Source organism: Delphinus delphis, chromosome 9 (genome assembly GCF_949987515.2).
Source record: "Delphinus delphis chromosome 9, mDelDel1.2, whole genome shotgun sequence".
NCBI lineage: Eukaryota > Metazoa > Chordata > Mammalia > Artiodactyla > Delphinidae > Delphinus > Delphinus delphis.
Window position 1 is genome coordinate 63,483,566 of NC_082691.1, and position 23,650 is coordinate 63,507,215.

The window sequence follows — 23,650 nt, forward strand, 5'->3', positions numbered from 1 at the left end:
AACAGTCTACTTTGTGCCACTGAGTACTTTGTTTCACTGTTTATTATAGAAAGGAGAAGTAGTGATGGAAGATAAGGATGGGCTGCAGGAAAAAGGTTTGCATCACAAGACCTTGCCTCTCTACCATATTCGACCGGACTAGAGATTACTGACCACACTAGATGTCCAGAACCAGCTGGATCATGCTTTGTCTGTATCACAGCTCACATGCTAAGAAAACCAATAGACTCTGCAGATCAAGGGCTAGAAGTCAGGGTCAAATTTATCACAATGGTAGGCTTCCCTGGTGGCGCAGTGGTTAAGAATCCGCCTGCCAATGCAGGGGACATGGGTTCAAGCCCTGGTCCGAGAAGATCCCACATGCCGTGGAACAACGAAGCCCGTGCGCCACAACTACTGAGCCTGCGCTCTACAGCCCATGAGCCACAACTACTGAAGCCTGCACGCCTAGAGCCCGTGCTCCACAACAAGAGAAGCCACCGCAATGAGAAGCCCGCGCACCGCAACAAAGGGTAGCCCCTGCTCATCGCAACTAGAGAAAGCCCGCACGCAGCAACGAAGATCCAACACAGCCAAAAATAAATAAATAAAATAAATAAATTTATTAAAAAAAAAAAATTATCACAATGGCAAGTCTAAGCCTTGTGTAAACCATTATGGGGCAGCCAAAACTCAGAATGGGAAGTCAGACTGCACAGAGGAATGTCAGTTCCTAACCCTGAAGTACTCTGTTTTAGTCAGCATGAGACCCAGCTATATTTTGTTTTCTGCCTATGGCTGTTTCTGAAACGCTTAGACTTTCAATATAGTACTTCTTTTACTAATAGTTTCAATGGGGGAAAACAACTTTCCTAGGCCCCATTATTTTCTGAAGGACAGATTAAGTTTTCTCTGCAAAAATCTTTTTATTTTTATAGTGTGTAAATCTGAAAATAATCTAAATAGCCACTATGACAAGGACATTAGGATTCATACATCACACACAAAAACATGGCAGGTTTTGCTGAATGAATAATAATAGTCTTGACAGAGTTAAAAAGGCTTTTCATTTCATATTTATCATCAGTGCTTCAATATAGAACATTTTGTAATGATTAGTGGCATGTAGATACCAATAGATTCTTTTTCAAACATCAAATGCCAATATTTTTTGGTAAATATCGATTTTCACCAAACAAAATAACCAAACGTAACACAATTTTAGGAGATGGTTAATACCATCAGCATAATTCACCCAAATTATAAAAATGACAACACTTAAAATCATGCACGTTATTTCACCATTTCATAAAACTTTTTAAACGTCTACAAACTTTCCCAATGTAAAAAGCCTTCTCAAAAATGTCATAATAACATTAAGCTACAAAATTCACTATGGAAATGTAGGGAGTTATTCTTCAAATTTTTGCTCTAAGTTTTTTTTTAATCTGTTAAAAAATATAGTGAGGAGTGTGTTGAGAGAGATGGAGAAAAAGGAGCTTCCAGTTGATGGATTCAATAAATCTGAAAATACTTCAGTAATATAGAGGAAAAACTTCAAGATCAAGAATATATTATAAATAAAATCTTTTAACAAGATGAACAGATGAGCAGCTCTTGCATCAATTGTACCCACAGGTGAGAGGTCTTCTTGAAGAATGCTTGTTTATAGAATCTTCTGTAAGATAGAGTTGGCTACATCCAATGATTCATCTTTTACTAGAACAATATCATAAGAGTCCATGTACTTTTCTAAAAGCTCATCCACCTAATCAACAACCAAAAAAAATCACAAAAATTAAATTAATATGCAGGGGGGAGAAGTAAATAATCTCAGTATAAATCTCACTGCTGTGTTAAATCTTTTGGGTAAAATGTTGTAAATTAATTTGCTTTCATAAAACCTTTGAAATGAAAAAATACTTTCAAAATTTTAAAACTCATTGACATAGGAAGTTTCCCACATGGTGGCTTTTCTTCTGAAATGATTTCTCTCTAGCCCAGTGGTTCTCAACTGGGGAGATAGTGCCCAAGGAACATTTGGCAGTGTCTAGAGACATTTTTGATTCTCAACTAGGGAATGATATGGGCTTCTAGTGGGGAGAGGCCAGAGACGCCTCATTTAGAATGTACACTCTCCCTCCCCTATAGCATGCATATGTACATACCAAGTCCTTTAATCATCACCAAAGTAAAGGGATAAAGAGAAATCAAAATGTCTCTAAAATAACTGGGGCTTCCCTGGTGGTGCAGTGGTTAAGAATCCACCTGCCAATGCAGGGGACACAGTTTTGGGCCCTGGTCTGGGAGGATCCCACATGCCGCAGAGCAACTAGGTCCATGCGCCATAACTACTGAGCCTGCGAGCCACAACTACTAAGCCCACGTGCCACGGCTGCTGAAGTCTGCGCGCCTGGAGCCTGTGCTCCACAACAAGAGAAGCCACCGCAATGAGAGGTCCGTGCAGTGCAACGGGGAGTGGCCCCCGCTCGCCGAACTAGAGGGCCCGTGCGCAGCAACGAGGGCCCAGCGCAGCCAAAAATAAATAAATTTAATAAATAAATTTAAAAAAGAAAAAGTCTCTAAAATAACTACTTTCTCAGGCACCTTTGGTAACGATTGTCTATAAAGTTTTATCCTAATTTTTTTTCTAAAGAAAATTAAATCACATCTATATACTTACTCTATCATTTAGATATCCAATTTTCAGAATGTGTTCAACATTGGCTACTCCATCTGCCATTTTTAAGTCCCCTTGGGAGTCTCCCAGCAGAATTATGTTGCTATTGTTTTTTAGTTGATTGAAATATTCCGTATTCTTCAAGGATCCATCATGTTTGTTAAACACATGAATTAGTTCTCCTTTAAATCCTCTGAGCAGCCCCTGTTAAAAATATAAATCCTCTGAAACAATAGGTTCTGCAAGTTCTACTTGTTGCATTTTTACATTCATGATAGGTAAGAAGGGCTCTGAGAAGTTAATGACTTCCTAGAGACCACTTTAAATGCATTGAAAACCATTGAAAAACCATTGAAAACCACTGAAAGCACAATGCTTTGAAAACCCAATTTTTACTTTTCATTTGTTTCCCAACCAAAAGGTCTCATTTTATGTATGTCATAATATATTGTCTTTCCTAGAACTCATTCAAATAATGTCAGTTCTAATTCACTTTTTTTCCCCATCTATGGATATTAAGTGTTCAGAATTGCTGCATTAAATTACTTTAAAAGAAGTTTTACTAATTTTATTATTAGTCTGCAGCTTCAGAAACAGAAGGGTATATTATTATTATTATTATTTTTGGTATATTATTTTTAAAACATGGATATAGATATAACCCTGGGAGAGATGATGATTTCCAGAGCAGGCCTATCAACTTGGCCTAGTTTAATGAATATACATTAAATAATAAATTAAAATGCATTTACACGATTAAAATATTTTCTGAGACTAAAATTAATCATGAAGAATGATTTGCTATTCTTACATTGTCATCAAAATCCATGAAGTTGGACACTACTTTGACATTTGGATAATAAACACCAGCTTGACGGATAACCTCCTCTAGTACATCACCGATACCAGCTGAGAATATGAACACAGGAATACTGTACTGTTGCAGCTTATCAAAGAAATTCTCATATCCTTCCCTGTAAGATGGAGGTAAGAAGTGAGTGTTAAAGAGCAAGGTATATCTCCGTTTCACCTAGAAGTTATAAAAGCTAAATATTTCTACTTGATTCTATGGCTCATTTATATTCTCATTTCAAAATACTGCCCAAGAGGGCTGTTACTGTTGTCTATGACACTACTGCAAGTTTTTCAAACTGGTTAGCTTTTTATTCTCGTTTCAATAAATTCTAACAGTACAAATTAGATGATTTTAGACTTGCACTGAATATGGACATAAACCTACAGTTCAGAATGTATATCATTTTACAGCAAATAATTGAAGCACACCTTGAAAAACCCACGAAAGGTAAGCTGGAAGACCTCCTGCTTGTCATCTTGCTCATCTACTCCTTATTGTAAGAAAAGCAGAGTGGTGTATTCTCTTTACATCTGGCATCTCTCTTACCTAAGATGTGGCAGCCATAGGTAATGTCTTGATCTTAAAATCAAAACTCATTTTACTCTTAATGCACTATAGGTTAAGCTGCCTACAAAGGAATGAAATACTTACTAGCTGTCCTCACACTCTTTCTGACAATTTAATGCTTTGCTCCTTAGAAGCAGATTACCTTAAAATGTAGCATCATCAAAAAAAAAAAAAAAAGAGGAGAAAAGAAATATCATCATATTCACCCAATGAATTGAAAAATTTAAGAGGTGGTAAACAGTACTGAAAATAAGCTTAAAAATGTTTATAGGGCTTCCCTGGTGGCACAGTGGTTGAGAGTCTGCCTGCCGATGCAGGGGACGCGGGTTCGTGCCCCGGTTCAGGAAGATCCCACATGCCGCAGAGCGGCTGGGCCCGTGAGCCATGGCCGCTGAGCCTGCGCGTCTGGAGCCTGTGCTCCGCAACGGGAGAGGCCACAGCAGGGAGAGACCCACGTACCACAAAAAAAAAAAAGTTTATATAATTCATATATTACAGATATTTTTATTACCTGCTAAAACATATTCGCCTTTCCTAGAGATAGTAGTTTTCAAGGGGAGTTTGAGAATTCAGAAGGCAGATCATGTAACAGAAACAGACTTATGAGCTTAAAATCCTTTTCAAGTTGATTTATAAACATTCCTTTCATATTTCATGTCTTTCAAAAGTATTTTGCTAAAATATTTCAAAATGGTCTTGGTTTCATAAATTTTTAAGTTAGTCTTGAAATTATCTAATATGTCATTCTACATTCCTTATCTTACCACTGTTTTATGATAGGTGGCATATTTTGGATATGTTTTTATACGTGATATTTTATAGATTATTTTAATTAAAAAACACACTTGAATACATATATAACAACAGTTCAAGTCCGTAGACAATTAACAACAACAAAAAAAAACACCCGAGAAACTTACTTGAGCATAATGTCAGATTCTTCCACAATTTCTTTAAGTTTGGCTTTTGGTAAAGCCTGTTCAACAAGCAAACCATGTGATTTAGTATACCTGGAAAGTATAAAGAGAATATCAATTATCAAGGAAAAAGAGAATATCAATTAAAGCAAATTAAGACTATTATCTTTATTAAAAAGCATTCTTCAGTATGAGAAAATGAGCATTTCATTTATCGTAATTTTGAATTTAAATTTTAGAGATTTAAATTCATCACTAATGAATGTTATACCCCACGTGTCTCGAAATGTGATATGCATGTTCTTACTGTATTTCCCAGTTCTCAAAGTCTGGTTTAATTTAAATGTGTTAATAAGATAATGAAAGGATACAAGGTGTAACTCTGTCCTCAGTCTACAGATAAAACTGAATTGAAGCTAGGGAGGCAAAATCATTTCTCTGATTGCAGTGAGAATTAGAGCTAAGCCATTTTTTCCCACCTGTTTGTGGTCTGAATTTTCATGAAGAGCCGAAGTACTGAAGATGTTGCCTAGTGAGCCGGAGAAAATTCTTGCTATGGAAATTTTTATATATAGGTGCTTTGTAATTACATAAAACCACCTATAATTATAGCATCTCAGTATAATAGGCCTTTAGAACCTCTCTAGCTGATATCTAAAAATCCACCTATAATATTCCTAAGTGAACTTCCTCTCTGAGTCAGCTCCCATCATGTTAGTGAGCTCATTCTCCCGGGGAAGTTTATACCATTGCTAGAAAATTCTAATTGCTGGACAGTCCTTTCTTTCATCATGTTGAAATCAGTTGGCTTAAGCCTTCCAAGTCTAGTTCTGTTTCGAGAGGCATGTAAAGTCTAACCTCTTTTCAGTGTTTCATACCATAAACACTAATTAAGTGTGCAACGTATTCAGGTTAGGTAATGGGATAATGAAAACCAGTAATATCATTCCTAGTCTCTTGAGACTAAAACCACAAGTTGTTGCTTCTCAAATCAAAGCATCCTCTCTATTCCTTGAAATCTTCCTCAAATGGGATGGCTCCAATTCCTGTGATTATCTTAGTGGACTCCTTTGACACAGACTAAGTTTGTCAACATTTCTCTTAATAGCATTCTCCCAGGACTCAACACAATGCTTCCACTGTGGTCTGCTTGGAATGCTGCATTTTGATTAATGCGACCAACATCAGAGGCTCATTTCTCAGTAACTATGTCACCTGCTGGCTCCAACTAAGTTCAGAGTCAACTTAAATCCTAATTCTTTTTCTTTATACATTCAGCCACATCTGTCCATATACTTAAAAAATTTTTCTTCTTTTTAATTTAAGGCTTGAGTGCAGGATTTAAATTTATTCCCACTGATCTTCATAGTAACAAAACAAATTCTAGACTGTTGCAGTGATTAGAGAATTCGAGTTCATTTTGTCATATTTAATCACTGCTCTAACTCACTGGATAATCTATGAATCTATTTATATACAGTACAGGGGAAAACCATTAGTTGTAACTGTAATGTTATTTTATATTTTTAAACCTCCCATCACCCAATACACACTTACCACTCTACTATATAAGGGTACTTCTCTTCTACAGTAAGAACAGGATCAATTTCAATAGCATAATACTTTTCCTTTAGTTGCAGTAACTAGAAATAAGTGAATAACAATCATTAAGACTACAAAGTTGTCATTAAGCTGCTTAGTTTTACAGAAAGCAAAACAATGTAAGCAAGTGTTTTCCACAAACTGCTTTATATGGTAAAGATTAGATCATGCCTAACTAATGCATAGATCCACTGAAGACATCTTTGTTGGTCTTAGTTTACATATAACTAAATATACCTGCAAAAAGTTACCTTGCTTTTTCGGGGGCTTCCCTGGTGGCGCAGTGGTTAAGAATCCGCCTGCCAATGCAGGGGACACAGGTTCGAGCCCTGGTCTGGGAAGATCCCCCATATCGCGGAGCAACTAAGTCCGTGCGCCACAACTACTGAGCCTGTACTCTAGAGCCCGTAAGCCACAACTACTGAGCCCGTGTGCCACAGCTACTTAAGTCCATGTGCCTAGAGCCTGGGCTCTGCAACAAGAGAAGCCACCTCAATGAGAAGCCCGCGCACCACAACAAAGAGTAGCCCCCACTCGCCGCAACTAGAGAAAACCTGCGTGCAGCAGCTAAGACCCAACATAGACAAAAATAAATAAATAAAATAAATAATAATTTTAAAAAAAGTTACCTTGCTTTTTTAAAGTACTTTCAGGTCAGTAATTCAGTGAAACCAGTAATCAAATTATCACTACCAAAAAAACTCTTGTTCTCCTATGAAAGTATTCAATTTGATTCATATTTGGAGTCTTATTTGTTAAAATAGACACAGATAGACACTTACTCAAGGAAGTAGAGAACTGAGCCAGTTTTCTGATCAATTTAAGGGGACAAAATACATAAAACGACAGTACTTTTTTTTGGCTGCAAGGCTTGTGGGATCTTAGTTCCCCAACCAGAGATCAAACCTGTGCCCCCTGCATTGGAAGCTCGGAATTCCAACCGCTGGATGGCCAGGGAATTCCCATCACAGTATTTTTGTTTTAATTCTCCAGTTAATGTAAGGACACCAGAATATTTTGGTAATCTATTAAAAGTTTCTCATGTAAGTTTTATTGTTATTGTTAAAAAGTTACTGTTAATTTTTTCATTAAAATAAGTTGGGAGCATATAGTCCATACAATAAACCTAAGATCTGTGAGTGTTTACTATGTGCCAGATATGGCTATAAACACTTTGCAACCATTCTTGTTTGTATGAATGAACCTGAAAAAACTCTCAGCAAAAAGGGTAATGAAGTTTTTGAGTAACTCTGGATTATAGTTAGTGTTTACCTTTTCTCGACATTCATCTGTAATTAGCTTACAGTTGTCAATGACATCTAAAGAAAGAAAGCAAACTAGGCATTAAAAAAAATACTCTGAACTATATTCAATATCCTGGGAAAAACCATAATGGAAAATAATATAAAAAAGAATGTATATATATGTATAACTGAGTCACTTTGCTGTACAACAGAAATTAACTAAACATTGTAAACCAACTATACTTCAATTAAAAAATAAATTTAAAAAAAGAAAAGAAATACTCTGATGCTACTAGTTCTATAAATAACTTATTACTTTTAACTTAAATGCCAAGTCAAGTAGCATGGTCATTACAACTTTTGGTGTTAGTGCTGTAATTCACATGGCATTCCTAGAGAATCTAATGGTTTTAAAATCTAAACCTTGGATCTAAAGCTTTTTTCCTACATTTGGGATTACTTGATTAGAAATTCTCCAGAGAGGAATTACTGGGCCAAAGGGTACAATTTTTAGTAGTTTTTAAAATAAATAATCAATGATTTGTCAAATTACACATGTTCCAACAGTTAGTGAGAGGGCTTATATCAGGTTAAAGAGTATTATTTTAAAAACTCACTGCCAAGTTTGGAAACCAAAAAAGCTATATTATCCTAACAACAGATTTTAACTGGATATTTATTTAGTAACTCACTCTTTTACTGAGTTTATCAATGACACAAAAATTTAGTAACATTCCTAGAAAACACAAAGCATTTGATAAATCTGTTTCTTTAGGCTAATTCAAAGTTTAAATTCATTTAAATATTTCCTGAGTAGACCACATTTGGGAGAAAAATTTCAGAAGTCTTCATTCCTCTTGCAACCAAAACCATATAGGAAAACAGCCATTTACGTAACATGGGGAAAACAAATCCTAAAAATATAATAATAAAATAATAAGGCTCCCTCACTTTCAATGTCCATAAAGAAGAAAAAACCCCAAGCAATCTCATAGATAATACAGGTAGAAAAGGAATTTAAAATAATGATTAATTTCATAAATTTGTTTATGAATGCCACACTTACTATGACATGATGGGCATCTTTTCCCTCTGTAGGAAAATCGACTTAGTGTCATATCAAAGTCTGTTATTATCTGTAAGAAAAGGGAAAAAGGCATTATGAAATTACAGCCACCAAGGCCAGACACTTAATGCACATTTCCTAGAGGCATAAGACTGTGTTCCGTCCCTGCCTTCCACTGTAGATTATTCGGTCTACGCTGAGATTTCTAATGCAGTTCATATATCAAGTCCTGAGAATTTCCATAACTACAAGGTGAACCTTAAGTGCCCCAGCACTGTCGCCAAATAAAATCTGACTAATCGGTATAGGAATTTGCACTCACAGGTAATATGGTTACTATTCCTGACAGCAATAAAACATTGCACAATTTCAACCTACTTGGTCAATGTACAAAAATGCAGTGGAAGCAAACTATATGAAGCTTTTCGTTATTGAAACTGTTACATTCTTGAGTTAACTTGTCTATTTAGGTAAACTCTACCAATGAATGAATGATACGTAGCAACAGTTTACCAACTCTTGAAACTTAGGAGACTGGGCTAAATATTGTTTCAGAAATGTTTAAAAAAAAGAGTAAGTTTTTACTGAATATCCAGACTGTTGATTTAATTTACATGTAAAACATTCCTTTAAAAAAAAAGGAAAGAATTAAAAAAAAGTTATCTATCTCCTAATAAAGTTACATTTTACTTTGAACTACTATGATTTATTTTATTTAAAAAATTTTTTTGGCTGCGGTGGGTCTTCGTTGCTGCACGCAGGCTTTCTCTAGTTGCAGCACATGGGCTACTCTTCATTGCGGTGCGCGGCCTCCTCATTGCGGTGACTTCTCTTGTTGTGTAGCATGGGCTCTAGGGCGTGCAGACTTGAGTAGTTGCGGTACGCGGGCTCAGTAGTTGTGGCGCACGGGCTTAGCTGCTCTGCAGCATGTGGGATCTTCCCGGACCAGAGCTCAAACCTGTGTCCCCTGCATTGGCAGGCAGATTCTTAACCACTGTGCCACCAGGAAAGTCCTGAACTACTGTGATTAATTAAATTAAAAGAACAACTTGAAACTGTACACATTTTAAAGAATATTATATTATTAATATTAATATTTTACTTAAGATGGTTTAATACTTATGCATATCACTAGTTAGCTTAGCACTTAATATTAAAGAAAAGCTAAATTTATCTCAAGGCTACTAATTTTGTTTGTTTCCAGTGGGTCATTCTGAGTATTTTAGACCAATTCTAGATATATCTCTTAGATTTTACATTCCAAAAGGATGGGTGAAGCTTGCTATCGAAACTTTCTTTACTTAGATTGTAGCAACACATAGGATGAATGAGACTGCTTGAACATGAAAAAAAAGGTTTAATACTTAAGGCTTCTGATAATTATTCACCTGAAGTTTGGCAGCTCCTCCTTTGATAAGACCGCAGATAATTTCTTCTACTCTTGTAGGATTCTTGATGCGAACTGAATTTTTCTGGAATTCTGGCATCTAAAAATCAAAGAAATTAACTATTTTTAATTCCTTTTTCCCCAGGTTCCTTTGATACTAAGCAGAATAATATAAAAAGCTTATATTTTTTAAAGATGTAAAAATGTTGGGGCATTATTTTTAAAAAAGCAAACCACCATATCAAGTTGCCATTTATACAAAAAATTTTAAAGCACATCAGTAGTTTCCATCTAGAAGATTAAGGCAAAACTACATTTGTAATACATTATCAGAAAATGCAATTTTTCTAATTATAAAAGTCATGCATGTTTACCACAGAAAAAAACCAAAGTATAAAGAAATAAAAATTGCCTGTAATTCTACTGCCCAAGGATAAACAAGTAAACATTTAAATCAATTTTCCAGTATTTTCATTTTTATGATTGCAATCATGCATGTATATGCACATAATTTATCTCATTCTCATTACACACTTTTGCACCTGGCTTTTTTTTTTTAAGTAAATAACTTAGTTTTAACAGTACTTTTTTAAAAAAAAAATGCATTTTTTTTTTTAAAAAATATTTTATTTATTTATTTATTTTTGGCTGTGTTGGGTCTTCATTGCTGTGCGTGGGCTTTCTCTAGTTGAGGTGAGCAGGGGCTACTCATCAATGCGGTGCACGGGCTTCTCACTGCGGTGGCTTCTCTTGTTCCGGAGCACGGGCTCTAGGCATGCAGGCTTCAGTAGTTGTGGCACGTGGGCTCAGTAGTTGTGGCTTGTGGGCTCTAGAGCACAGGCTCAGTAGTTGTGGCACACGGGTTTAGTTTGCTCCACAGCATGTGGGAATCTCCCTGGACCAGGGCTTGAACCCATGTCCCCTGCACTGGCAGGCGGATTCTTAACAACTAAACCACCAGGGAAGTCCTTGCATCTGGCTTTTTGAAATTAATGTATTTAATTTGAAAAGTTGCTTCAAGATCTTTGCTTCTTTATTGTACTATATCCCCCCAAACTTCATTGTTCTTGGCATAAATTTTACAATGGACTTATTTCAAGTTAAGACCCTACTAGGTATTAGACCACCTGGGCTTAGAAGCTGCCACTAGGCTGGTTTATGCAGGCTTTAGTTTTGCTCAACAATTTAATGTTATATAAATATTGTTTCTCTTTTCTACTATATCACAGATATAATGAAATTGATCAGAGTTTGATAAGAGTAAAATCAGCACCAGCACAGTGCTCTTACAGCTGTACAAGAAGACTGGGGGAAGGAAACTATGAATCATTTAATAGTCAGCTCACAGTATAAAACGAAAGTGAACCTCAAATCAAGATTCTATAGTGGTTTGTATCAGATAATATTTATTTACTTTATATCCTATTATTATGGGTGTGTTATCACCAATATTAACATATTTCATGTGTGTTATGGACACAGTTATGAAAAATTCCCCAGACCTTGTATCTCTGCTACAAGAGAGTCTGATCAGTTAAGTCTATTAGGTCCCATGTTGTCGCTACATAATGGACAAAATTGGAAAATCAGAAAAAAAGCTAAAATGTTTTCCTAAGACTGGAGGATAAATACAGAGAGTACAGGAAAGAGAAGTGGGAACATTAAATTTTTCTTCATGAATGAAAGACCTGGACTTATAATACACTTAATTTTAAAAAGCCGTATTTAAATAGGATAGGATAACCTGCAATGCAATTAACCTTCACACAGTGATCTTTTTAATTTAAATGGACTTTAAAGGGTTTCAAAAGAATAAAGAAGGTTATTTAAATCATCTAAATACATCACTATTTTATTGTGATTTTTTAATAGATGAGAAAAACCAATAGGCATTTGTCCCTACATTCCTTTTTTTCATTCATTAATATCCATTCACTTGTTTTATAAATACTTACCATGTGTCTACTTTGTGTCAGACAGGAGAAGCTAGAGATATGATGACATGATGCTTATACCGTTTTCTTGTTGAGTTTTAGGAATCACTGCTGTTTTGGAATATCACTTTTGTTGTTCCCTTACAAATACCTTAGCTAGTAAATGATCCCGACTAAAGTCTGCTCTTACTTCTGCCTTAACTGGCAGATGCATAACAACCAGCATATGCTTGGTTCTATAACTAACCCGTTGATGAAAGCAATAGAGGGTATATGTCACCTACTGTATTTTCGCCAAGAAAATTAGACATTTTGTTTCAGTGTGTCGATACTGAGGAAGATGTCCTGCCTCAAGCAAGTTACATATTACATTTAATTTTTTTTTTTTTTTTTTTTTTTTTTTTTTTTTTTGCGGTACGCGGGCCTCTCACTGTTGTGGCCGCTCCCATTGCGGAGCACAGGCTCTGGGCGCGCAGGCTCAGCGGCCATGGCTCACGGGCCCAGCCGCTCTGCGGCATGTGGGATCTTCCCGGACCGGGACACGAACCCGCGTCCGCTGCATCGGCAGGTGGACTCCCAACCATTGCGCCACCAGGGAAGCCCCAATACATTTAATTTTAAAAAGCCATGTTTAAACAGGACTTCAAAGTAGGCTGGTTTCTGCTAGGCTAAACAACTATTAGATTGGTTTATTTGACAGTGAAAATAAAGAGAACCAGTGGCTAGAGGCATTCATATCCCTGCTTCTGCACAAAATATAACCATTCATTTTCAGATAAATGAGTAGCGAATACTCAAACAGTACTAGGGCGAAATACCAGTGATTAAAACAGATGGAAGGGCAGCTACTTTCTCCAGAGAACACGACAGGATGGAGGACACCGGCGTAAGAAATAAAAAAAAATTATAATTATACTTGCCTTGGACTATATGGTAATACACCACACACACCCCTTTCCACAATACACATACAATATTACTAAAGTATATGATAAATACTTCTCAGGAACTTGAGATATTGGACATTTTACTCAAATATTTTAGAGTACAGCCTAAGAAATACAATTTTATGTATGAAATTTGTCAATGAATATCAGAATATCAGAACATTATGAAGCACACTACAGGAGTATGCATTTCATCATATGTCACATACTTTTGTTACCTCCTCAAATCCCTTCCTCATATTCCTCTTGGACAAAATACACCTTCCTCTTTGGTGGTACATAAAATAATGATACTTGAAATTTGAAGGGCAAGTTATTTTAAATTTTTTGAAAACTTTCCAATTTGATAATACAATTTTATGAAAAATAAGGGGCTAAAAATTTCCATCATTTGTGAGCAAAAGAAAACCAATTCATTTTCTAAGGCTATAATATAAAATGTTAGGGAGGGAGCGAAGCTTTCCTGACAAGAATCAGGGTATTCTGGTTGACTGGAGCCTAATCTGAAGCAATGCTAAAGATAACTATGGAAAACCTAAAATATACTTATTCTGGCTGATCTTTAATATATTGTATTTGTACAGATGAAATGAATTCCTAATTATTAGTCTACTTACATATTCAGAATGCATGATTTCTAAAGAAATTGATTGCAAAGTTATATAGTTTTGTTCACAACCCTATAGCAATATTACAGTGTTTGATATGATCTTATGGATACACTGAGATGATATAAATGAATATCTGCATAGTAGTCACAAAATTGTCCTAAGGATGTCTACCTGTAATTTTCCTAAACATGGCCACATCAAAATTAGTTTGAATTACTTAAGAATCTTTGTCTGAAGCTCTCAGGGAAAATATTTTTTCTTTGTTTTCCAATGTTCAGATATGGTACAAGCAAAAGTCTTCATTACTGGTACAAAGGAGTGGGCACTACAATTTTTATGTGATGACATAAAAAGTATAGATTTTTAAAACCACCTATTCAGACTGGTACATTTACTCACTCACATACCTGGATGATTCTATGATTTACTTTGAAGATTATGCACTGCTCAATTTTATTGATAGCCATCTCTCCTGCCTACCACATATCTGGCCTGTCTCCACATTAAGGGAGTGTAGGCCAAATTCTTTCCTTCATTTACCATATAGTCTTTAACTGTAAGGCATTCTGTTAAGCAGCTCTGTAAAAGATACAGAAGTTTTAGTAAGATATACATCTTATACTCAAATGCATGTTCTCTAACATGGATTATAATACAGGAACCCAAATAACTAATACATTGCCAAGATGTCCAAGTACAATACCAGAGAAACAGAAGAAATTGAGATTACTTCTGCTGGGGTCAAAGGAGGGAGGGCCGATGGAGCTAGGATTTCAGAGTGAAGCAGGATTTGGGTATGCTGAGACTGGGAGGGGTCAAAGTACAGGGTCTAATGTGGGAAAAAGATAAATAGCTCTGTTTTTCTAGAACTTAAGTGTACATGGAGAAGAGTGTGAGTGTGTGTAAAGTCTGGAAGGAGAGATTTGGACTCAGATCATGAGAAGTTAAGAATAACATCCTAAGGAGATATCAACTTAAAAGATGTATCAATGTTTTTAGAAAAGCAAACCCAAGGTAAAAATTGTGTAAATTCACGCAATGACAGTAAAAAGTATTTAAGTATATATCATCTTTTGGCTTGTTTTCCTTCAATAGTGTTATTGTGGGTTAACTACATTGCTACTTGCTTCTAAAGGAGACACATGTTAGAAGGTTCTAGGATCCAGGTAACAACAAATTATATGGTAAGACTTTCCTATGTCTCTTGTATTCATTTTGGTTAAAAAAAGAAAAAGAAAATCAACTCAAGAAAGAAAATGAGTTTAGAATGATTTAAGTCAGTGATGTTCATGCTCAGTACCAATGAATCAAATGTCAATCATGCAATGGATGCAAAGATCATGTCCAAGTATTAGGCTGAACCATACAAAACTGCCAATATTGGACTATATTTGATGTATTAAAAAAATCAGCAATTTCATGCTTTATCCTAACAGCTCTAAGTATACTGATGACAAGCTTAATCAGCACTTTGAGTCAACTTTAACCTCCCATCACATATTGGATGAGTAAAGTTAAATGAGAGATTTACTAATTGTGACATAAAGCTGTTTGCATGCTATGTTCTGGTTTATAGGCTCAAACCAGAAAAAGAAAACTAGAAAGAAAAAGGATGAAAAAATAGAGAAGAGGAAGAACAACAAAAAGGACAGAAAGAGAAAATACGAAAGAGATCATGGGGCAGTTGTCTTCTTTAAAAGACGGAAACTGTGATTTAAAAAATTTTTATGAATAAGGAGGATGGACATAATTTTCCCCACACATACAAATAAATGCTACTTACAGAGCTAAAACACTTACTAACATAATATAGGAGATTCACATTCACTGAGTGCTTACTATGTGCTATGAGGTACTTTATATATACTTTTTCATTAAATATGTGTAAGAACATTTCAATTATAAGATGAATAAGGTCTGAGGATATAATGTATAACATGGTGATCATAATGTTTAACACTATCACAAAATAGAAATTTACTAAAAGAGTAGAACTCAAATGTTCTCAAAAAAAAAAAAAGGTAAATTTGTGAGGTCATGGATGTGTTAACTAGATGGGGTAAACTTTCACAATGTACATGCATATCAAATCATCACACTGTACACTTTAAATATCTTGTAATTTTATTTGTCAATTATATCTTTAAAAAGCTGGGAAAAGATATGAATGAAAACAACACAAGGTTGGTGCTTTCACACCCATTTCTTAAAGGTGAGATGGTTGCCTTCATTCAAGGGTATCACAGCTATCAAGGACTGAGTTAAGATCTGAAGCCAGTTCTGATGCCAAAGCCTATATTTTCCCTACTTCATCCTAATTTCTATAATGCGATGAAAGCTACTGCTGTTCAAGAAGTTTTTAAAAATTCTTAAATGCTGGTCATTTTAATTCAGAGGCCTAAGAGAAAAGATCTCATGTTGTATGATTTAAGTGTGCTGTTGCTGAGCAAGGAAAATTTAGCACAAAAAGGAACGGGGTAATCATTTTATATGCCGAGAAACACTTTAATGCACATTATATTTCAAGCAAAAAGAATTCCAAAGAAATTCAATTCAACTAACATTCGAAGTTCTACTGTGTGTCTAACATTGGGAAGAAAGATCTGTATACAGTTACAGTCCCATAATTAATTATCTGGTTAGAGACAGAGGTAAAAGTGGTGAAGATTCACCATTAATAAATGGAACTGGAAATATTCAAATACCCACCATTTTCACATGTACAGCAGAATCTTGATTAGGCATTTCTCGGTTATCCAATCTTCTGGATTTTCCCAGGTGATGTCACAGTGAAAGAGAGAGAAAAAAAGTACAAGTGACATACATACATTTTAGTCTCTTCCTTTATGTTAATGACATACCTGGAAGGTGCTTTTGGTTTGACTGAAATACCGAGTTACTGAAGGCATTTTTTTTTTTTCTTTCCTAAGAAGCTCAGCAAAGATTTTACTCTATCTCACAAAGTTTTGGGTTAAAATTGTGTATGGAGAAGTTGCAGCTCTCCTATAAGAATTTATATGGTGTTAATAAGATTTGAATAAAATTAAAGTGAAGTGTATATTTGCAAGAAAATGCTTTATTGCAAGAACACTTTATCAACATCTCTACATGTAAGGGTGAAGTTTGTGGGAAAATTATGCATTATTATTACTGAATAAGAATGTAAGGAGAAGCATAATCCACACAAGTCAAATTTATTCTTCAATTTTCTCATTTTAAAATCTTTAATTTTGTGAAATGACGTGACTAAGATCTGACTTGTGTTTGAATCTAGCATAGTGTCTGGCACAAATAGGTATGTAATTGAATGATCATTTAAGGGTTTTGGGTGAAATTTATATGCATCTATTTGTTAAACCAAAAGTTTTAAAAATACCCTATCATTATACTAAGTTTCATTTTTGCAGTATAAATCTTAGGGAAAATTATTTATTTTTGTTCCTCAATGACTTGACCTTTTTTTTTTTTTTTTTTTTTGCGGTACGCGGGCCTCTCCCTGTTGTGGCCTCTCCCGTTGCGGAGCACAGGCTCCGGACGCGCAGGTTCAGCGGCCATAGCTCACGGGCCTAGCCGCTCCGCGGCATGTGGGATCTTCCCGGACTAGGGCACGAACCCGTGTCCCCTGCATCGGCAGGCGGACTCTCAACCACTGCGCCACCAGGGAAGCCCAATGACTTTACTTTTACTTTATTCCAGGTAAGCAAAATTTTATAATAAAAGCACTGTTTAAAAAGCGTAAGTTAGTTGAGAGGGAAAAACTGACTTTTTCTTAAACTCTAGTAATAGAAGTTGAACATTAGATCTGTGTTCTTTATAATTAAAATGTGTGTAGCAGACATAAAAAAAATTTCTCAAATTCTAAAATCCATCCCCCCTTCCACTTAAAGTACATATATAAAATTGGGAAATATCTTACTTAAAAAAGTATTTCCCACCCCTCTCAGAAAGGCTGTTAGTTAAGTTGATGATCTTATAACTGATGGTATCTTAGATTTGAATAAACAGTATTTCCAAATAGTAAGATACCTCCATTTTTTCACATCTGAAAAATACTGTCATCAAAACTGCCTGGCAAGTCTGTTTCTTCATTTATAGAATCCAAAGAGTAAAATATTAAATGCTTATGGCTTTTCTTCAATATTTAATATCTGAAAAGGATTTCTAGATTTCTCAGAAGGCACTATTTAAATAAAACCACTTTATTAGCTTGAAAAAAAGGAAGGAGGATGTGAAAAAGTACAGTGGAGTTTACAAGAATATCACATACTCTGAAACACTTGAAAAGCTCGAAGGAAAACAATTCAAGTAGTGAAGAATACGTTTTAATATCTGGGAATCTAAAGTCTTTTGTTACACATAGCCAAGTAGCCCAATTCCTCTCCACTCTCTGCCCCCAAGTATGGCTCTTTTTGGAGCATTCATTCATGTTTAGTAGAAAAGGAAAGAAGAAGGAAAAAAAAAAAAGCCAGTGTTAGTAGGTAAAGGAGTTAATCATCTTTCTCATGGTCTCTTCATTATTTTATTTATACGAAAGAAAACAAAGAGTGATCAGAAATCTGCTAATGGCCAACTTTAGGACGTTCTTTTTAATAAGTAAACCTAATAGTTTACTAGATACTCTGCAAATTTCAATGATGATATTTCATTCTTCCTAATCCTCACTGGCAATCTGACCAGAATTTATCCTTACTCAAAGATAATCTCACATGAAGTGACACTGCAGTCCTAATAGAAAAATCACTATCATTATAGAAGTGTAAAGACTAAGGTATAAATGTCAGCATTCTGGTGCTATTCTAAGGAAGACATTGAAAATTAGGGCAGGATATTTTTAAACCAATAGGCTTGTAAACCTATACTTGGTATATAAACTTCTGGCTTACTTTGCCAGCAGTCATCTGTTGCAGATGCTTCAAGAGAAAAGCTGCTGAAAAAAACACATCAAGTGCAGAAGACATGTTCAAAAATAGAAAATATTACCCTTGAACTATGAACTCTCTACTAAGAAAGTTCTGAAGTTTTAAGTATTTGGAACCTTTATATGTGGACTGGAAAATGTGGAAACTGGAAAATAATTACTTTGTGTTCTTTCACTGTGAGGTTAAGGTCTCTACTGTAACAGTGTTCATTACAAGGAACATGTAGGACCAAGCTAAAGACTGAAGCAAGAGGTAAGAACTTCACTTGCATAGCACAAACTTGATAACTGATTTTAGCTATCGTGGTATTTCATTGAGATGATTCTCTTTACACCTTGAAGTTATTTACAAATCAAAATGACTGAAAATTTCTATATCTACATGAAAAAAATTTACTTGCCTTTATACAAGTTTTAAAGTATCTATTTGAATGCAAATTGAATACTTTTAAAGGCCCACTTGACCGTCTTATGGGAAAGTGAAAAAAGATTAAATTCATTGATATTCTTAGCTTAAAAAGTTGTGATTCTGCTTTAAGCTTGATACTTTTAGAAACATTTAAATTACACAATAAATTAAGGCAATTTTGAATGGTAAACTGTATACTACTTACATAAGAAAAGGTATGCATTACTGCAGTATGGACAGTGTATCAGCAACAGTCCTAAATATCTTACTGCACATCTTCAGCAACATATATTACTTGTCCTAAGCTTGGGTTTTTAATAATGACACTTTTTTAGGGTGATTAGCACATGGAAAATCAAACTATAAGTTCCTCATTTGTATAACATTATAAAATCAATTTCTTGGGGGCATTTAAAGAGTTCTCCCTAATTAGATTTTCAAGGCAGCAGTGAAAAAAAAATACACAAACTGGAAAATGAAACTTTCTCTTGATACAGAGAGAAAACAAAAATGAAACTGAAGAGCAAAAGGTGGGATGGTAAGAGAAGGTGGTAGAAGAAAAGAAAATAGATTTCAAAGGCCAGTTATTTAAAAATTGGCAATTTATACCAATTTTCTTAAATAGTAAAATGTGGCTTCTCAGTCAGAATTTTGTAGATACTTATGAAAATACACAATTTCAAAGCTTAGAATTTATTCATCTATCCTCCCCATCTCCACTAACCTAATAGCTAATAGTGTTTTTCAAGGTGAGTAAACCAAGGCACACAGAAAGTAGGCAATTTATACTGATCACCCTTAGAGTACTCTGAGTTCCTCTGTCCTTGAATATGTCCTAGAACAGCACAGGTAGTAAGCAGCATCCCAAGATGCAGGGCTTGGATATAGGCTGCCAATAAAAACCAAGTAAACTACTTTACGAAATGGTCTGCTGCATTAGCTAACTATAAAAAATAAAGTAAATTCAAGTATTTAAATCTAAGTTAACTACAACATTCTAGGCTATTATGGTGATATATATGTTTGAATCTTAATTTTCAATACACAATGTGTTATAATCCTTACAGACAGTAATCCAGCTTTTATTAATTTATAAAACATACCAGTATAAACCCATTCCAAGATATCCTGGATAAGGCTTATGGGCACAAAATAAAAATTAATTATCTTTATTATTAGCCATAATAAATAGTTCCTAACCCTAGCTACACAAAGCATGTGGCTATCAGCAAAACTGAGTCACACAACAACTAATGAACAACAAAATTGGATCTTTTTTCCCCTTGAAAAGAGATTTCTGAGGGTACTTTGCTTTTCTTTAACATGTATGTGTGAAACAATAAGCTCTTTTTTTTTAAACAATAAGCTCTTAAAATTAGATCCTACAAATTATAATTTCTGAGACTCAAGACACTGCAAAGTTTTACATATTCATATCTTTGCAAACTATAAAGAAGTTTTACTTTATACAGGATCATTCTGTTTTTATTTCCTTAATTTGGATGCTTAAATGCTTAAAATTTCAAAAGATACAGAATCAAATAAGAATCAGATAAAGTTAAACAAGAGAAACTCATTTTTACACGAACTGTACACACTTACCCTGAAGGTAACCGGACAAGCTACCGCAGCAAAAGAAAATTCTTCCTGTCTGAGGAGTACTAATATAGAACAAGGTGCAGCTGAGGGCGTTTCCAAAAGCCTTGGCTAATAAGCTCTATGCAAAAACAGTCTTGTGACGCATCACTACACAGTGCTTTATTATGCTCTGGGTGACAGGCTTGCTAGCTCTGAGTTAGTCACCAGTCAGTCTACAGAACATGATCAAATAAAATAATGTGGCAGTTAAGAGAACATAAATCTGTACTAGTAGAGCACTGCCAACTTGCTCTGCAAAGAAAAAAGGAACCTCAACAGTAACACTTTGAAACACTCTCTTCCTCATGTGTTTTTTGGCTATCAGCGTACTTGTAGTATGTGTACTTTTCTGTATGAATATTATATTTCAATACAAAGTGAAAAAGAGTAGGTCGTGGTTGCCAGGGGCTGGAGGAGGGGAGAGCGGGGAGCTATTGCTCAACCTGTACAGAGTTTCAGTCTGGAAGATAAAAAGAGTTCTGGAGATGGATGGTGCTGGTGGTTTCACAACTATGTCAATGTACTTAATGCCATCGAACTGTACACTCAAAAACAGTTAAAGCGGTAAACTTTGTTATGTATGTTTCACAGTTTTAAAAAGATTAGTTCATTTAAGACATGTGAAAAAAACATGATGCATAAAAGTGTGGTCAGTAAGATGTTAACAGTCTTTATTGCAGGGCAGTGGGATTTAAAGTGACTTTTATGTTTTTCTTCATATTTTCCTACACTGTAAATTTCAACAAGACCATGCATAGATCTACTAAAAAATCTGAACACAATGAAAACTAATTTTTATGGTTAAAAAAATTGAAAACAGTTCCCTTCCTGCTGGAAATGAAAGCAAACTGTTGTGAAGAAAAATATTTTTAACCTTTAAAGAAAAATCAGTCTTGTTTTCAACCTGAGTAGTAGGATTAAATATGCTAATACCATGTGGCAGGTCCTGATACATAAGTTATGCTACGGGCTCTGGGAAGCTTTATCATGTTTATCATGCTTATACATGTTTCTAAACATGGCTATGCTACACTTACGTAAATAAATTTTTATATCAGCCTTCTCTCTTCTACGCTCAAGAGAAATCAAACCCACAAAACATTTCAGTAATCAAACTTTGTGAAGTGGCATTCTCTATTACAAACAACACAAAAAATTTTTAAATAGCTTTTCAAAAAGGCCACTAACAAATTAACCAAACTTGGTATCCTACCAAATGTTAAAAATTGGCATTGCTGTCTTAATAAGATGAGAAGATTGCCAACATAACATTTCTTAGAGGAAAATCTTTTATATTCTAGTAATGGAGGCTCAAGGGCAACCAGGTGATCCATTTTGAAAACACCTCTGTATTATGCATGAATGTGACGACTTAACTGTCCTTTAATATATTAATATGGTTAGCAATGATAAGAATTTTAAAGATATCTCTTTGAAACATGACTCCAGATAAATCATCTTCAACAAAAACAACAAAGAATGCTGGAGTTAGAGTTCCATAACCTTTTTGGAGGGGTATTTAGAAATACTATTAAAAGCTTTAGAAATATACATTCCCTTTGGCACACCAATTTTATGTCCTAAGGAAATAAGACAGTACACAAAGATTTAGTTGCAAGGGTGTATATTGCAGGGTTGCTTTATAATACTGGGAAACTGTAAACAGCCTAAATGCCCAGTATCTAAATGTTTATTAATACTGGAGAGGTGAATAAATTGGGGTAAACACATAAAAAATTATACAGTTCTCAAACATGATTATTCTAAATAGCTAAAATTTATTGTATGCTTACTGTGTGCCAGATACTTTTAAGCACTTGACATACCTCATCTCATCTCATCTCATCTTCATAACCCTAGAAGGTTTGTGCTATTATTATCCTCATTTTAAAGGTGAATAAATTAAGGCTTGTAGCTGGCAAGTGGCAGAAATGGATTCAAATTCAGGTCTCTGTGACTTCAGAATCCATGCCTATAAATCACTATACAGGGCTTCCCTGGTGGCGCAGTGGTTGAGAGTCTGCCTGCTGATGCAGGGGACGCGGGTTAGTGCCCCGGTCTGGGAAGATCCCACGTGCTGTGGAGCGGCTGGGCCCGTGAGCCATGGCCGCTGACCCTGCGCGTCCGGAGCCTGTGCTCCGCAGTGGGAGAGGCCACAACAGTGAGAGGCCCACGTACCGCGAAAAAAAAAAAAAAAGCACTATACAGTACTGCTCTGTGAGATTAATATTTACATATATACTGAGACATACATGATCTACTATTGAGTGAAAAGAGTTATGAGAGTATCTATAGCAAGAGTCCAATTTTGGGGGAGAAATCTTTATATAAGCACAGGAAAGTCTAAAGTAGAATACATAAGACAGTGTAATGGGATTAAGGGGCCACTTTTATTTTCTGAGCTTCATAAAATAAATGAGTTCCTTGGGGAAAAAATGGCTTGTTAAAAATGATATAGTAGTAGAACCGATCATGTCCATAATTGGAAAAGAAAGTTTAAGAAAAAATCAGAACCAGTCAACATCATACGGATGGATTATTTTAAATAATATTTCTAAAGTAGAGACAGAAGCAAGGAATTCAGCCAGTCACCCTAAAAACAAAACAAAATACTTTACAGCATGAAAACCAAGATGGCTAGTTTCTTATCAAGAGGGATGTTTTGGTCTCTAAGGGATAGATGACTTTGGCTTTGATAGTGCTCTGTCCAGCTACTCTGAGGAGAGTGGAGAAGAGAGGAAATGTGAGCATTGTTTCCTGACCACATATAGGGGACTTCTTCGGCCTTTCAATTCCATCTAGTAGGTGGGTATACGTGGTGGGGGTGGGACTGTGTGTCTCGTGGGGTGTCCCTCTATGTCTAAAAAACCGCGCATACCTTAATTTAAAAATAAT

At 35.3% G+C, this 23,650-nt stretch overlaps 1 protein-coding gene across 3 annotated transcripts in view; it reads right to left on the bottom strand.

Annotated features, from left to right (window-relative positions):
* Positions 1-591: 591 nt before the first annotated feature.
* Positions 592-23,650, bottom strand: part of NT5C3A (5'-nucleotidase, cytosolic IIIA) — a 41,178-nt gene continuing 18,119 nt past the window's right edge. The window contains exons 2-10 of one of the 3 annotated variants that reach the window (XM_060020703.1): positions 16,500-16,554; positions 10,300-10,398; positions 8,912-8,981; positions 7,874-7,920; positions 6,557-6,642; positions 5,003-5,092; positions 3,471-3,633; positions 2,663-2,863; positions 592-1,747 (exon numbers count right to left, since the gene is read on the bottom strand). In XM_060020703.1, the coding sequence (XP_059876686.1) occupies positions 1,646-1,747; positions 2,663-2,863; positions 3,471-3,633; positions 5,003-5,092; positions 6,557-6,642; positions 7,874-7,920; positions 8,912-8,981; positions 10,300-10,398; positions 16,500-16,535 (894 nt within the window). In that variant the 5' untranslated portion in view covers positions 16,536-16,554 and the 3' untranslated portion in view covers positions 592-1,645. The remainder of the gene's footprint in view (positions 1,748-2,662; positions 2,864-3,470; positions 3,634-5,002; positions 5,093-6,556; positions 6,643-7,873; positions 7,921-8,911; positions 8,982-10,299; positions 10,399-16,499; positions 16,555-23,650) is intronic. The other 2 variants (XM_060020704.1, XM_060020701.1) reach the window with 2 other exon arrangements.